The sequence below is a fragment of the Panthera uncia genome, assembly GCF_023721935.1.
Source record: "Panthera uncia isolate 11264 chromosome A1 unlocalized genomic scaffold, Puncia_PCG_1.0 HiC_scaffold_16, whole genome shotgun sequence".
In the NCBI taxonomy this organism is placed as follows: Eukaryota; Metazoa; Chordata; class Mammalia; order Carnivora; family Felidae; genus Panthera; species Panthera uncia.
The window spans coordinates 75999400-76016315 of NW_026057576.1; the positions used below are offsets into that span (position 1 = coordinate 75999400).

At 42.1% G+C, this 16916-nt stretch overlaps 1 protein-coding gene across 1 annotated transcript in view; it reads left to right on the forward strand.

Annotated features, from left to right (window-relative positions):
• MYO16 (myosin XVI) overlaps window positions 1-16916 on the forward strand; it is a 458605-nt gene that overhangs the window by 188383 nt on the left and 253306 nt on the right. The window contains exon 15 of the mRNA XM_049647209.1: window positions 7888-8035. Coding sequence (XP_049503166.1) covers window positions 7888-8035 — 148 coding nt within the window. The remainder of the gene's footprint in view (window positions 1-7887; window positions 8036-16916) is intronic.

Below are 16916 nucleotides of genomic sequence, written 5' to 3' on the forward strand. Positions count from 1 at the left end.
ATTACATTGAAATTCAGGCAAATTATTTTTCTGTTGTGATTTCGTCTTCTTTCTCTTTTTTTAAATTTTTAAGCCTTATTACATTGAAATTCAGGAAAATTATTTTTCTGTTGTGATTTCTTTTGAAATAAGCTTTTATCTGTCTCTAGTGCTTTCTTCTGCATGCTTCGTATAAATTAACGTTTTCTTTGCAACACATGGTCTGATTTCGCTTTGATGTGCTATAGCTCCCCATAAAGTCTGCCTCTTCCCGTTTTGCCAATAGTTTCAACCTGCTTCACCTATCCTGTCATTTGGTCATTTATAACCCAGCACAAACCAATATGACTGTTTGCGTGTTGCAATATATTCAGGCTGTCCCAGGACACCCCGGTCTGTGCGCGCAGGTGAGTCACTGTCATAGAAGTGGGATATGCTGGCTCGTTCCTGCCTCGCCCCACTTCTGACACCCACCTTGGTATTCCCAGCCGTCTCTCCGGGTCCAGAGCTGTTGCCCAGATGGTCTCCCATCCTGGTGGCCTTTGGTGGCTCCGCAGTGGTAACTTCCTGCTTGTCAGTGAGCAGAGAGCCTTTCCACTCTGGCTTCTACTGCCTGGGTGCCCCCACCGAGGTTCTTTGTCCCATGTTTTCTCGATTTAACCTTGTTTAGGACACCCGTCCCTTCTAAAGACACAAAGCCAGCCCACTTTGTGGTTTTCAGCCTCGTTTTTCTTTTTTTCTAAGTCACTGCCTCATTTAAATGCATAAATGTGAATTAAGAAGATAGCCCACTTTGTGGCTCAGTGGAAATTGAAATCAGCCATTACCGTCAGGCTGTGAGGAGGCCTCAGCCATTTCCCTCTGAATCTGCGTAGCCCCTCGCTGGTCTCATCAAATGTCAAGTCCAGGACTGGACTCTGGGCTCTCAGAGGACAGCCCACGGGACCCCCTGTGCCCGGGTCTTCCCACCCCATTCACATCCTCCAGCCTCACTGGACTATTTAAGTTCCTTGGTGGTGAGGCCATGGCTTGGTTTCTCCTCTTTGCTGCCTAGGGGATGGGGATGCTTCCTTCTCCTGGAAAGTGTAGGCAATTCTTACTGCACTGGTGTCCTTTCGGGTCACTTCTTCTTCCCCAAACTCTCTTTCTAATGTGTCCGCTGGGTCCCAGCTCTGTTCACTGTGGATCTGGCTCTTTCCTCATTTCTTTCATAGCACCTGTCGATATCTGGAAGTGTCCTTTTCTTGGTCTGTCTGGTTGGTTACTGTCTGTGTCTCCTGTTGGGATATGAGCCTGTTGGTGGCACTGCTCTGGTCTGTCGGGCTGAGTCGGCAGTCCCTGACTTTTGTTGGGTTGATGAATCTAAGGAATGGATGTAAAGAGCCAATAAAACGAAGCAGCAGCTGTTTTCCTCCTTTCAGGGAGGACGTGGTGTGAAGGCCACATGAATTCATTCATGACCACAGAGAATGCGTATTATTGAGAACGTAAATCGATAGCAGAAGTTACCGACACTTAGCTCTGGCTCTTTTTTTAATTAGAGATTGTTTTTCTTCATGAGGACAGTTTGTGTCCGGTAAGGACGGAACCACATTCTGCTTCTTAGTGCCCACTCCATCCTGGAGGGATTGGAGAAGGGTCTGCGGGGGGTGGGAGGGGGACTCAGAATCCACATGTGCGGCGTAAAGGGCATTTGGCTCCTGTCCCGCCTGCATCCTGAAGACACCCACATCCACATAAGTGGAAACCGAAATCGGGACTCCTGGGGGGCTCAGTGGGTTAAGCGTCTGCCTCTTGGTTTCGGCTCAGGTCATGATCTCACGGTTTGAGGGATCGAGCCCCGAGTCGGGCTCTGTGCTGAGAGCACGGCACTTGCTTGGAACTGTGTCTCTCTGCCCCTACCCCATCCCTGTGTGCGCGCTCTCTCTCTCTCTCTCTAATAATAAATAAAGGTTAAAAAAATGGAAACTGAAATTTTCTAACAATCAGAAATGTCTCCCAATATATATTCCAGGGCCATAGTATCTGCTTGGGAAACTTTTAAACTTGCACTTGAAACAAATGAAATGGACAGTCTGTTAGGGCTTTTGCTTGTGTCCTTTGGAAAACGAACCAGAAGACCATCTCCATCATAAGTGAGCCTTAAGTGAGCCTTAGGCTTGTCCTGTCAACTGGACATTCTTTTAGAAGTTTCAGAGTGCTTTAAGTGATCTTAGCTCCGTTGAGGAGCAGCATCTTTTCGTGGTGATCAGCCACTTGGGTTTCAACGTGACAAGGCCTCCAAGAGGATTTAAATGAGGCACCGTCTGAAAAGCCCCAGCACAGAGCCTGGTGCACCACAGGTACATGGAATAGTAATCCCTTCCTCTTGGAGGCCACAGGAAGCCCGGGACCTTAATACCTCCTCGTCCCCACATTCGTATGGGGTAAAGAGAAACGTGGAAATTGACAAAGCCAGAGTCAGGACCAGGAGCCACACTTGGGCTCCTAGTTGAGGCACCTTTCCTTATACCACCCCTTGTATTAACCTTGAATAATGAAGTCAAAAGAAACGCATAAGCGTTTCTTAGGGAAGAGAGAATATTTGGATATTTTAATTAAGCAAGAGTGTGCTTTTGGTGACCTTTAATTGAAGACATGATGGTCATGAAGATATGATATGCCTCTGGGAAGAGATTCTAACTGGTCATGATTTATAACTAGAAGGGCGGGGCATGGTGACAGTGAGTGCTGGAAGTTTCTGGAAGTCAGTGGAAGGGCATCGAGGGCAGGTATTTGTCTTTTTTGAAGGAGTGGATATTTATTTCCTCCATTTTCTTTTATAATTGAACAGAAGTTGGTATAGCTCTATAAAATATTTTACTGAGTACTATGTCATATATAATCAACAAACATCTACATTTGTGCCAGAACTTTCTGAGAAACATATTCATATATAGATTTCTGGTAAGACAGAGGATCACAGGTGTATTTTATTTAGTCAGGAATGTTCCTGAAATAAAATATCTTTTAAAACATACAGGTCTTGAGAAGTCAAAAAACCAATTACCAGGAAGTCTCTTTCTGTGTGTGGACATTTATATGAATGAGCCAAACCCCGTTAACTCCACACTTATCGTTTTCCTTCCATTATTTTAGTGTCACTTCAGACACAACAAAAGGCTGACATTTTCTCCATTTGGAAGGATATGAGAGTCTCAGAGAAATTAGAATTTTTGGTTGTTCTGTGTTTTCTTCTAACTAAGAGCCTCTTTTAAGATACTTTTTTTTCAAAATCCTACCGATCAGAATCCTGCTAACCCACAGCAATTTTATTCTCTGCAGGAGATGAGCTAACTGGGATGATTGCTAATTACACTGTTTTTGAATTTAGATTAAAGGTATTGAAATCACTCTGTGAGGTGGAATTTGATTAGTTTTGAATGCTCCTCTAAACGAAGCTTGGATGTTGGCTGGGACAAATGGGCGTAGGGTCACCCTTTTCTCTGAATACAGAAGCGTGATGGCCAGTACTCCATGCCCTCTGATATTCCTGTAGTTGATGACTAAAAAATAATGCAAAGGAACAACTATAGAAGCTTATTCCCTACATGCACAGATTTTTAAAAATATCCTCGTGAGCAGAGTTAATGTTGCTAATGTTAAGTGGAAAATGTTCTTAGCAAATAATTTAAGAGAGGGAAAAAAGAGAGGAAATAAAGTGTAGTAATTAAGATCTCTTCTTGAAATTATCACCTGATTTAATACTCCAAGAGAAATGGAAAAGAAACGACACTTCCCTGTTCTAACTTTAGCATCACCTTTCGGCAACTAATTAAAGGGATATTTTGAAAGAGCCTTTATGCACTTATGACAACTTTTCTAAAAGGTTTCTAATAAGACAACTTTTCTTAATAAGAAGTACTGATTTTGAGGGTTTTTTTTTCTTTTTGCATTTATAACCATTATGACAGGCTGAATGGGCCACTTAACTGAACTTTACTAGAGGGAAAGCATGTAATAGTCTTTCCATTGGTTCAAGTAGATTTGCTATATAAAACCAAAATCAGGAGACCTCACATTTTTTTTTTTTTTTTACTTTTAGAGGCTGAACTCTAGAATAATTATACACAGACTCATTATACAAGATGATGTTTCTAGTTCAAATGTAGGAAATAACTATGTCCATTTGACTCCCTAACAACTGTCACCTTTTGATCCAAAACAATTATGGACCGTGAATCTTTACTTCAAAGTGGAAAACTACAATAATTCACAAGTGCATTTGAAATTGAAATGCTTCATTGTTTACTGACCATTCATAATGATAAGAATAAACCTAAATTCCAATAAAAAGAATAGTTCAGAAAAACTACAAGTTTCAGCCTGCCAAACATATAGTCATAAATGTTTTTTTTTAATTTTTTTTAATGTTTATCTTTTAATTTTATTTTTGAGAGAGAGAGAGAGCGCGCACGCGAGCATGAGCAGGGGAGGGCCAGAGAGAGAGGGAGACACAGAATCTGAAGCAGGTTCCAGGCTCCGAGCTGTCGGCAAGAGCCTGGTATGGGGCTCAAACTCGCGAACCACGAGATCATGACCTGAGCTGAAGTCGGACACTTAACTGACTGAGCCACCCAGGCGCCCCAGCCATAAATGTTGATTGACAGTAACTTCTGTATTGCCAGTCCTGTCTGGAAGCAAAATCGGGATTGTGATCTCCATGCTGCGTTCTCCCACCATTGTCCAACAACATGTTTTTGTGATGTGAGTTTTTTGTTTGTATTTTTGTAATCTTTAGCAGCAGAAGCTCCAAATAATGAATATTAGGTATTTTGCTACTGGACATGTGAGGTCACAATGAACTAGGCAGATGGCTAGACACTCTTCAAACCGGGCATGCGCTTTTATAGACACATCACCTGTCTTCCTCTTTAACTGGGAAGTAAACTTTATTATTGAAGCATCTGTTTCATTATCTTACCACTAAGCTATAAACCATCGTTTGGCTCCTTTTTATAATTTTGATATAGATGTTGAAACTTGCCCAGTATACTTTCTGTATATCAAATTGTACCTGCATAAATTCAAGTTATATTTGCCTTTGCTACATGGGTTTCTTCCACGATTTTCAGCAGTGAGACACTATTGTCTATGTATCTGGTCTTTGTATAGTGTAGCTGTATATACTTCTGATCTGGTTGATAGTAATACTTGCTAGGGTCTACAGCAGAGCTCTTTATAATCAGTATCTGTTTATATATACCATAGCAATATGACTTGTGCTTTCAAATTGTAAGACATTAATGAAGAAAGTTCTAAAACTTACTTTGGTGCCTTTGTTATACCCAGGGACACGTCTTGTTTCAGATTGTATTTGTGCATGAAAGTTGTGTGTTGGGTCAAGAACAAAATAAGAATGTCTCCTCTCATCACTTGCTTTCAACATTGTACTGGAAGCCCTAGCTAATGCAATAAGACAAGAAAAAATATATACAGATTGGAAAGAAAGAAATGAAACTGTCTTTGTTAACAGATGACATGATTATCTCTGTAGAAAATTGGAAAGAATCAGCAACAAAAATTTCCTGGAACTAGTAAGCCATTATAGCAATGTTGTAGGACACATGCTTAATATACAAAAATCAATTGCTTTACAAATATCAGCAATGAACAATTGGAATTTGACATTAAAAACACAATATTATTTCCACCACTACCGAAAAATAAAACACTTAGGTATAAATCTAACAAAATATTTACAAGATATTTGTGAGGAAAACTATAAAAACCCTGATGAAAAAAATCAAAGAAGATATAAATAGATGGAAAGATATTCAATGTTTGCAGATAGGAAGGTTCGATATTGTTAAAATGTCAGTTTTTCCCAATTTGATCTATAGATTCAATACAATCCTAATAGAAATCCCAGCAGGTTACTTTGTGGATATTGACATAAAGTTTATGTGGAGAGTTAAAAGATCCAGAAAAGCCAACACAACGTTTAAAAAGAAGAACAAAGTTGGAGGATTGGTGCTACCCAAATTCAAGACTTCCTCTAAAGTGGCAGGAACAGTGGTACTGTGAAAGAACAGACCAGGAGATCAATGGAACAGAATAGAGAGCCCAGGTAGACCCAGGTAAATATAGTTAACTGATTTTTGACAAAGAACAAAGTTTGATAGAGAAATGACCGTTCTTTCAACAAATTATACTAAAATAGCAGGACTTCCTCATGCAAAAAAAAATGACTTGAAATAGATCATAAATCTACATGTAAAAACAAAACTATAGGAACTCCTGAGTGGCTTAGTTGGTTAAGCATCTGACTTTGGCTCAGGTGATGATCTTGCTGTTTGTTGAGTTCTACCCCCGCATCAGGCTCTGCACTGGTGGTGTGGAGCCTGCTTGGGATTCTCTCTCTCCCCCTCTCTCTCTGCCCCTCCCCTACTTGCTCTCTCTCTCTCTCTCAAAATAAATAAACTTTAAAAAAAAGTATAAAACTTTTTAAACAATAACATAAGAGAAATTGTAGGTGACCTTGGGTTTGGCAATGAGTTTTTAATATAACACTAAAAACAGCAATCCATGAAATAAATAATTGATAAGCTGGACTTCATTAAAATTAAAAATGACTGTCCTATGAAAGACACCATTAAGAGAATGAAATGATGAGCCACAGATAGAGGTAAATATTTGCAAAAAAAGAAAAACACATCTGATAACGGACTGCTAACTAAAACATGCAATGAACACTTAATACTCGGCAATAGGAAAACAACCCAATTTACAAAATGGAAAAAATATCTGGACACCTCATGAAAGAAGATACACAACTGGAAAATACAAAAATGAAAAGATGCTCCACATTATAGGTCACGTAGGAAACGTGAATTAAAACAAAAATGAAATACCACTGCAAACGCATTAGAATGTCTAAAATTCAAAACACTGACAATGCCAAATACTGGCAAGGACGTGGAGCACCAGGAACTCTGATTAATTGCTTGTGGGAATGCAAAATGGCACGGCCACTTTGGAAGACAGTTTGGTGATATTTTACAAAGCTAAACATAGTCTTACCATACGATCCAGGAATCACACTCCTCAGTATTTACCCAACTGAGCTGAAAACTTATGTCCACACATAATGTGGATACAAATGTTTATAGCAGCTTTATTCGTAATTGCAAAAACCGTAAGCAACCAAGATGTCCTTTAATAGGTGAGTGGATAAATCAGCTGGTGCATTCGTAGGGTGGGCTCTTATCCGATGATTTAGGAAGTGAGCTCTCAAGCCATGAAAAGACAAAGAACCTTAAATGTATATCTTTGAATGAAGGAAACTGAAGTGATTACAACCTGAGAAGTTTGCATACTGTATGATTCCAACGATATGACATTCTGGGCAAGGTGAATCTGTAGAGACAGTACTAAAAGCAGTGGGCATCAGGGGTTAGGGAGAGAGGAAGGGATAAATACTGGAGCATGGGCTTTTTAGGGCAGTGAAACCACTCTGTTTGTTACTGTGCTGGTAGAACATGGTATTATGAATGTCTTAACGCCAGTGGAATGTACAAAGAGTGAATACCAACACACATTTATATACTTAATTAATATTAAGCATCAATATTGGCTCATCAATTCTAACCAATTTATGAGACTAACACGAGAGGTTAATGACAGGGGACGCGGTGTGCTGAGTAGGAGAGAGAAGGTATGATGGAGCTCTTGGTATTTTCTGCTTAATCTTCCTGGAAACGTACAAAGCACTCTAGAAAATAAAGCCTCAGATATTTTTCAAAAGGTCTGTATTTGAAAACAGTTGCGTTATTATCTTGTGCAATTCATTAACGCGTGTAAATCTATGAGAATGAAACTAGTAATGTCATTTAACAGAATCCCCCCCCCTTTTTTTTTCTTAACCAGCCAGAATTTATACATACATGCTCGAGAAATCCAGACTTGTTTCACAACCTCTTGGCCAGAGCAATTTTCTCATTTTCTACCTGTTGATGGATGGGTTATCTGCTGAAGAAAAATACGGGCTTCACCTTAATAATTTATGTGCGCACCGGTAAGTGACTGCATATTTTCTACGTGGTAATTCCGTCCTGAAGTCATGGTGGCATTTAAGCAGTCTTAAATTTTCTCCTGATTTTTCAGAGAGTGGGTCAAAGAGAAAAATTGGGTACTGTTAGGTCACAACCATCTGTAACAGGATTGTAACAGTTTTTTGTTTTTTTTTTAGAGTGTTGAGGTTTGTGTTTCTGTTTTCCTAATTTTCAGATCAGAATTAATAAGTGAGTGTCTATATAAACCTTTCTGTTCCTTTGGGTATTTTGGATATAACATTAGTTATGCATTCCTAATCTTTGGCATCTTTTGAAATAATGGGCAGTATTACGTGGCAATCACCGTTCATTAGTAACAGATGAAATTGCATAAGGGATGAAGACAAACAGCACATAAACTGAGGAGCTCATTTTCTGCCCTGGAGGCAGAAAGCATTTGTTCAAATGCAGATCCATTGGCCATAGGACAGGATGGAGGTGAGGGACTCCTAAAGATATGAGCTGAGGAATGTCTTCACGCTGAGGGTATTTCTGCCACCTGCCCGATCCGATGTGTCTCCCCATGCAGATTGGTCCAGATTTGGATCGGGATGAGAAGAAAACAGTGGGCAGAGTGAGCCCCGTTGAGGGGAGAAAAACAGGTGCAAGAAGGGAGCAGAGGGAGCTGGGCGTACCGACCAAGCTCACTAGTAAATCTGGGACAGGGCAGAGGCACTAGACTCTGAAAGAGATACGGATTTATTTCAGATGCCTGCTAACATCTGACTTGGAGTTACTGGGTGTTTGTTACTGGATTCAAGAAGAGTGGTGTGTGTTTCATAATTTTTGAGAACCCTTGCAAGAAAAGTGAAAGAATGCCTGAGGAGGAGGACCTGTCTTGCTGGTTGAGGCATGAAGGCAGAGAAGCCTCTGGGGCTGCAGGGTCGAGATGCCAAGTGTGAGAGATGGGGCTTTTCCGGGGTGATGGGGTCTACGGGGCTCCTGGAATGGATTGGAGGGACAATGGGGCAGCCTCTGTCGTGGCCACTGCCGTGAGGCGTTACTGAGAGTGGGGCACAGGGCCACTTGAAGGGGATGAACGGCCCTGTCCTAACTTACCATGACGTTACCAACCACTGTCAGTCAATTTCTTTGAAAATATTACATCCAGGAGTATAGGCACAATGAGTCATGCAGAGCAGGAGAGAAGTAATCAAAAAGTTAAGGCCTTATCAGAATTGTGTTTTATTTACTGAAGGACTTTGGGGGTTTACTGTGTTCCCAAACAACAGAAATTCAGAAGAAAAAGAAAAAAAAAATACTCCTTTTGGAGCATGGTAGCCTAGGTAAAAGTGATTTTTTAAAAAAAATATGGAAATGTTAAGCTCCTACGGCACTGAAAATGTTTTTTTTTTACCAAATCTCCTCATTTCGTGAAGAAGGAACTCAAACCCAGAACCATAAGGAGGCTTGTGCCAAAGGGAATATGTCATGTATCAGCAGCACTGAACGACCTGTTCCCTGGAACGAGCCTTTGTTTTGCTACATTGAGTGTCTCTAATGGCAGACGTTGTCCTTGGGAGGAAACGCATCGGATGGGCAACCCCACGTCAGGTGTTCAGGAGTAGAAGCGAGGGAGAAAAGTCTTACGGATTTCTGTGTTCCAAATCATGCTTACGAGTACAGAGTCAATGTAGACAGCAGATAATTGGTTTAGGGGGTTGTCTGTATCTATTTGCACGTGTGTGCCTGGCATTTCGGACTTAGAGCCACTGAAGAGTAAAGGACTGGAATCTTTTCTACCATTCAAAGAAACAATTTAACTTCTGGGTCTGGGGTTTGGACCCGTCTTTCCGAACGTGTGGGCGTGGGGGAGAGAAAACAAGGTCTCCTTTATGGGGGAGCCCGCCCCGGCATTCATCCCTCTTTGCAAAAGAGAGTTTGGAATCACTCAGGCTATTTAGAAAGTCAAACAGTCAGGGGTTCCTTTGTGAGAAGCTCCAACAGGAAAGAAGTCAGCAAAATCATGAATCATTCAATTCCCCTGAACAAAGAGGTTATTTTATTAAAATGTATGATAAATATCTAATGGGAACAAAACAACATTCCTCAATAAAAATACACACCACCACTCCAGATTCATAAAAATATCAGTTGGGACGTTTGTACAATGAGAATAACACAGACATAATGTTCTTTAATAATAAAACAGGGTGTTTTGCAAGTTACAATGCATCATGTGCATCGCGTTGTTTCTGGGGTTTCTGTGGCGTGGGTCTTCTCCTTTTTATGGTGCTGGCAAGGCTCGGGGAGTTCGTATTTGTCTGACGTTTGAATTGGGGTTGGGGTCTAATCTTTATGGAGTAATGATGTATCTCAAGGACCATAATTTTTGAAATTGTTTGGGTCATTTGCAATCGGCGGTGTAAATCTCAACTTGCTAGCTTTCTGACCTTTCACAGACCAGTGGCCCTTCTGAGTTTCCCCCTTAAAATCAGCACCCAACAGGTATGGGAAAAATCACGATGTATAAATAGACTATTAGGAAGAGTGCTGTTGTTACCATCACATCTACTGATCTGATTTTCTTTACAGAGATGTTGAGGTATCTGTTAAATAGACCATCCAGGGGCACCTGGGTGGCTCAGTTGGTTAAGTGTCAGACTTCGGCTCAGGTCATGATCTCACGGTTCATGGGTTCGAGCCCCACATCGGGCTCTGTGCTGACAGCTCAGAGCCTGGAGCCTGCTTCGGATTCTGTGTCTCCCTCTCTTTCTGCCCCTCCCCTGCTTGAGCACTCTTTCTCTCTCAAAAATAAACATTAAAAAAATTTTTAAAAAATAGACCATCCAGATATGCCTTTGCTTACTCAATGTTCATCCCACAGTGCAGCTTGAACTGAAATGTTGATGAAGTATGTTGAGTCTTAAGACAAATAATACCAAGAATTGCGAGCCTGCTTCCTGCAAATGTACCTCTTTCCTTCTTTAATAACAACTCATTGCCTGCGTGGAACATAAAATAGACATGGAACAGTAACTGGGGGCTGCAGACATACTCGGTATCCGTCATATGTTCTTATGTAATTGAACTCCAAAGAGAAGGAAACATTGCTGGAGCTAATGCTTTATAATTAAAGCTACATAAGTGTCTTTTTTTAAACTTTGACTCTGTTTTTGGAATTAAAAGTTTTCAGAGTCTCACATGAAAATTTATGAAGGTTTATTTCAGTGTTAAATGCCCCTAAAAATACTTTCCTGCTTGTAAAATTGGAACAATACCTAAAACAAGCAGATAGCACTGTTGCTTAACCATGGAATAAAAATGGTACAGCCATGAGTTCCTATAGCTGAACTGCATTGAGACAATATTTATAACACTTTGCATAAGGATTTTTCTGTACAGATTGTTAAAACAACAACAACAATGATGACAAGGAAAAACAAGTCTCTGGGTCACTAACATTTAAAGCAGGGAAAATAAGATTGCATTTACCAAGGATTTCCACTAGATGGTGCCATCTCCACAAAGTCAGGAGATAAAAAAAAAAAAGGCTCATCAGTAAAGGTTTCTTTTTGATTTATGGTTCTTCCTATGATTTACTTCTTTTTCCTGTTTGTTCGTTTTTCAAGTTCTATTTCAAACTCCTTTGTACGTATTCCTAACCTTGCATCTCAGGATAAATATAGTCCACGTTCGTGGGATTGGGCTTTAATGAAAGACACAGTCGTTAATTGTTTATCTTCGGTGTGCTTTAAACAGCGTTTACAGGTTTTCATCCCAGAACAGTTGGGCTCCAAAATGCAAAGAAGTTATTCCTAATCTGCCCTCATTCTGATGAGCGTCGTAAATTATTGCCGCACTGCACGGTAACATTTTCAGAAAAGGTCAGATTGTGAATTACAAGCTGAGAGCAAGCAGCCCTTGACTCAGACAGAGCTTGTGACCTGTTTCTAACCTTGTGTGTTAGGAAACTCTGACTCATCCAGTATTTGAACTTGTGACTGCTGCCTGGGAGTGCACCTGTCACCGAGGACGCTGTGGCAGTTAACGCTCACTGAGACTTCATTTCTTTCGCTCAGGGTTTCTTATGCACATTTAATTTGGCTTGAAAAAGTTTCACATAATTGAAAAATAGGTAAGGGTAAACTTAAGTTATTATTTGAGGATGACTCTTCATTTGGCTATATATTTTAGGCAAGCAAATCTTGAAGGTGCTCCCAAGACACAGTTTCAAGATAAGAGGAATCAAAATGCATCTCTACCTGACTCTATTATTAGTTATCTACATGATAATCACAATTGTGATACCGACAACTTAGAGAGCAGCGCCCATCATCCTCCAGACCCCGTCCTACTATTCTCTTCCCTGTCTCTTTGAATCCTCACCTGGACCTGAGCAAAGGACCGCTCCTGCATCAGAGAGACCAGGGCATGAAGAGGGAGAGGTCCTCCAGGAGCCAGACTGGAGTCTAAGTCCTACTGACTCTCACCCTTCACCCTCTGTATTGTGCCCACAGCAACGTGGCCTGTAAATTGGCAACCACGGGCTTTGCCACTTTGCGTCAGGGACATCTTTAAGGAAAATGAAAGTGAAAGCACGAGGTCGATGTTTGCGTACACGTTTTTATTTAGAATTAGTTAAGCAAAACTAAGTCCGGACATTGTGGAGTCTGTCACCTCTATCATAAAAAGCAATTCTGGGTTACTTCTTTCTCAGGTAGAAAAATTAAAATTTTAAGCCATAAGAGATTGCATTATCCTCGCTGGAGGTTAGAATATTGAAAATAATGGAAAGGGTTGGGTAACCTCTGTAAATGGCCAGGTAAATTTCACTTGTGAAAAGCCAGTAGCGAGGATTCAGGGCCAGGGGTTTCTTCCTTCTTTCCATTTTTGAGTCACGTGCACCCAGATGAGGAGAGAGAGGGGAAAAGAAAACAACAAACCACACTGGTATGAGGGACATGTTCTACCTCTTTAATTAGTCTTCAGAATCCTATGGGAGAGTTGTGAGCATTCTAAATTGTTTTTATTTTTTTATCTAAAAATTGTTTTTAAATGTTTTTATTTTTATTTTTGAGAGAGAGAGACAGAGAGACAGAGACAGACAGACAGAACGTGAGCAAGGAAGGGGCAGAGAGAGAGGGAGATACAGAATCCGAAGCAGGTTCCAGGCCCTGAGCTGTCAGCACAGAGCCCGACACGGGGCTCAGACCCACAAACCGTGAGATCATGACCTGAGCCGAAGGTGGATGCTCAACCGACTGAGCCACCCAGGCGCCCCTAAATTGTTTTTATAATGAGACTGAAGCACAGATACATAACTTAAATGTCAAAGACATTTAGCTAGTAAGTTTAGTTAATGAAAAAGCCAGAATCCAAACCCAGGTATGTGTGGCTTCAAGTTTTATGTTCATTAGCACTCTTTGATTGCTGGTGTCAGATACCCAACATGAACACATTTAAGAAGAAAAAGAGAAGAAAAGAAAAAGAGGAAGGATTCAGAGAATCACATAACTAATTGGAGAAGAAAGAAGTCGTATATAACTAGATCCTGGAACTAGATGCTGTCTGTCTGTCTCTGTCTCTCTGTCTCTCTGTCTCTCTGTCTCTCTGTCTCTCTCTCTCACACACACACACACACACACACACTCCTCTGTTTTACTTTGCTTGTGTTTTCCAACATGGGGAGGAACATAACACACAGAGCCCTAACCTTCCACATCTTAGGAACCCTGGAGAGGAAGCCAAAGTTCCTCTTTTCCTCTCCAAGAGGCCACCTTGGCAGCCCAGCTTAGGTCTCAGGCCCTCCCTGGTCCCTGAGTCATTCCGAAAGGGTGGAGGATGGGAGCTGTTTAACCAAAGAGGAGGACAGGGGAGCTGGGCACAAGTAAACAGCCACGTGAAGCAGGTTCCTTCCACTCTGTTCTGCTCCAACAGCCAGGCTGATCCCCAGCCACCCAGAAGGGTGCCAGCCCCAGTGTGAAGACGCGGCTGTGGGGAGGCCTGGGGGGCAGGCACAGCTCACCCTGCTGATTTGCCAGGTAGCTGGGCCCCACGGCTACCCATATACAGGACCATTAATAATGCAAATGTATTTCAGGAGAACTGCAGATACAAATTGTGGCACGTTTCCATGTAATTTCTGTGTTATGTCTATTTCCCCCTAAAAATAGTTTTTCGGGTTGAAGGTGAAGCAATTCTGTGATCCATCTGATCGACAGTATTATTTTTTATCTTTTTCTCTTTTTTTAAAAAAAAATTTTAACATTTATTTATTTTGAGAGAGACAGAGCGTGAGCAGGGGAGGGGCAGAAAAAAGGAGAGACACAGAATCCAAAGCAGGATCCAGGCTCTGAGCTGTCAGCACAGAGCCCGACGTGGGGCTCAAACTCACGAACCATGAGATCATGATCTGAGCTGAAGTCAGATGTTTAATTGACTGAGCCACCCAGGTGCCCCATCATTTAAATCTTTTAGCATCTCTATGAGATGGCTCTTAATACTCCTCCTGTTTTACAAACGGGCACACAGAGACCCACCAGATATGTAACTTGCCCAGGGCTGTGCAGGAAGGAAATGGGGGCACCGTGATTTCAAACCCGGTGATCTGTCCCCCAGGACCCAAGGACTCAACTGGTTGCCCCTGATTGCTGTTTGTCCCCTGGGCAAGTGTGATGGCCAGCCTTAGAACTTGGAAACTGACACTCTGTCCTGACATACAGACATTAATTCCACTGTCTGCACCTTCATGATTTGGAGAAAACCGATGAAAATATACCTTTTCTCAGCATCACCAGACTATTACTCTTACTATAACTCTTTTCAGAGTTCTGCTTCTGTTCCTTGAAATTCCAGTTTGGTTGTCTTTATTTTCCCAGGCACCAATGGGAAAGGAGATACCCACATATACCCGGGATCCCCACATATCCTCACATCTTGGTTCTTTAAATGCATCACCAAGTGCTGATTTGATGTCCTCACTCTTGCTTGGCCAGGCCTGGCCTACCCCCCATCCCGTCTACACAGATTATTGTTTTCCTGCCTCTTTAATTCTTGCTCTTTACACTCATGTCAGAATAATATTTGGTAAATTCCAATTTAGCAAATTGGAAACCTCCTAGCTCCGAAGTATCTAATAAATATTGCTTTTCTGTCATATCAGATAAAATCTTCTTGATACAAGGAAACAGAGCTGGTGAGGCCTTAAGGAATTTGAAGGAAGGGATTATTAACATGTACTTGGAGATTCTCTCTACTTCTGTCTCCGAGAGCCTCAGACTGGAGCTGAGCATCAGGCAAGTGAGGAAATAAACTCGGGTGACATTCGATGAGCAGTGACCATGTTTACCTTTCGGTTATGAAAAAAGAAATCCACTCTTGTGTTAGGAGAGCTCAATGTTCTGAGTCTCGCTTTTCCGGTCAGCAAATTAGATGTAATAATCTAGACTATAGATCTCCAATTGATTCTTCGTAGTCCCCAAAGACAAAATTGTTCTGAAAACCGACCGCTTATTTCTGACTCATGCTGGTAAAAGGACTGACACAACCTGAACTCGTCTGAAGCAGAATCTAAACCTGAATTGACACGTATCTCTCACTTGTTAGGAATATTCGTATGGTTTTTCCCAGAATTAAAATGTTTGATTAAAGCATCCTGCCAATCTTGCTGGGAATATAAACACTACATTAACTTACAAAAGTAAAGAAAAATGATCTGCATAACAGAACATGTCTGGGTCCAAAAGTTTAGGATAAAGAGTTGTGGCTGGCGTTCCCCCAGTTTGTGTAGGTGTGAACCGTGGTAGTCATGATGTTTCTCCCAAAGGGAAGCCCCACCTTACCTACCTAAGGCAGACACTCACTGAAAATGACCTCCACATCTGCCTCGGTGTCTCACAGCAGGGTCCCTTCCATTTCCAAGAGCCTCCTTCCCTCTCGGTCTCTCTTTGTCTCTCTCATCTCTGTCTCTCTCTGTTTGAATTATTTCCCCTTTATGAATAAAAATTATTTTATTGCATTCTAAATCATGCTATATCAAGATGGCGGGCGGGAGCCCCTCCACCAGTGGGGGTGATATCATCTGTTTTGGACGTGAGGCTCAGGTAGGCTCCTGAAGCTTGTAGAGAAGAACCACGGAGCATGCTCAGGGGTTGGCGTGGTGACTCCCTATTACTTTAGAAAGACTCTCACAGTTCCGTGTGTGTGTGAGAGAGAGAGAGAGAAAGAGAGAGTTGGTCTCCTTCACAAAACCTACCCATGCAGCTGTAGCAACAGCGTCCCATGCTCACGTGTGTGCCACCCACCATATATGGCAGGCTAATGCAGTGGGTGCCACTTCTCTGTCTCCCAGCCCTGCTTGCCAGTGTCCTCCACTGCGGGCACCCAGCAGCCCCATATGGCCTTCCCCCGGGGCAGAGGTAGAGTGGCCATCTCCCTGCGACAGGCAAGCCTGGGTGAGCCGTCCCCATCACCCCAGCCCATGTCTGCCCCAGCCTCGTTTCATCCCCTTGCTGAGTCAATCACCATGACACGTACACATACTCCTTCACCTTGTTTTCCACATGCTCTTTCCCCGATGGTCTTCAGTCCCCGATTGCGGTTCGCGGGAGCCATCGGACGGACACAGTACAGGGGAAGACACGGTGCTCTTCCTGGTCCCGAAATCAAGGCCCATGAATAACTGTTAGCAAAACCGCACGTCGACGTGGCCTGTCAAGTCCACTTCTGCTCTTGCTGACATTTAAGGGGCTTTTGTCCTTGCAGTGGGCTGACCGCTTTGTACCTTGTCAGTATTCGATGACAAAGGCATGTGGGCTGCTGACGGCAGTGAGCTTATCAGCGGAAAGCACACAGCTTCCGTGGGACCCTCCTCTCCTTGCCTAGGTCATTTCGGGAAATCGC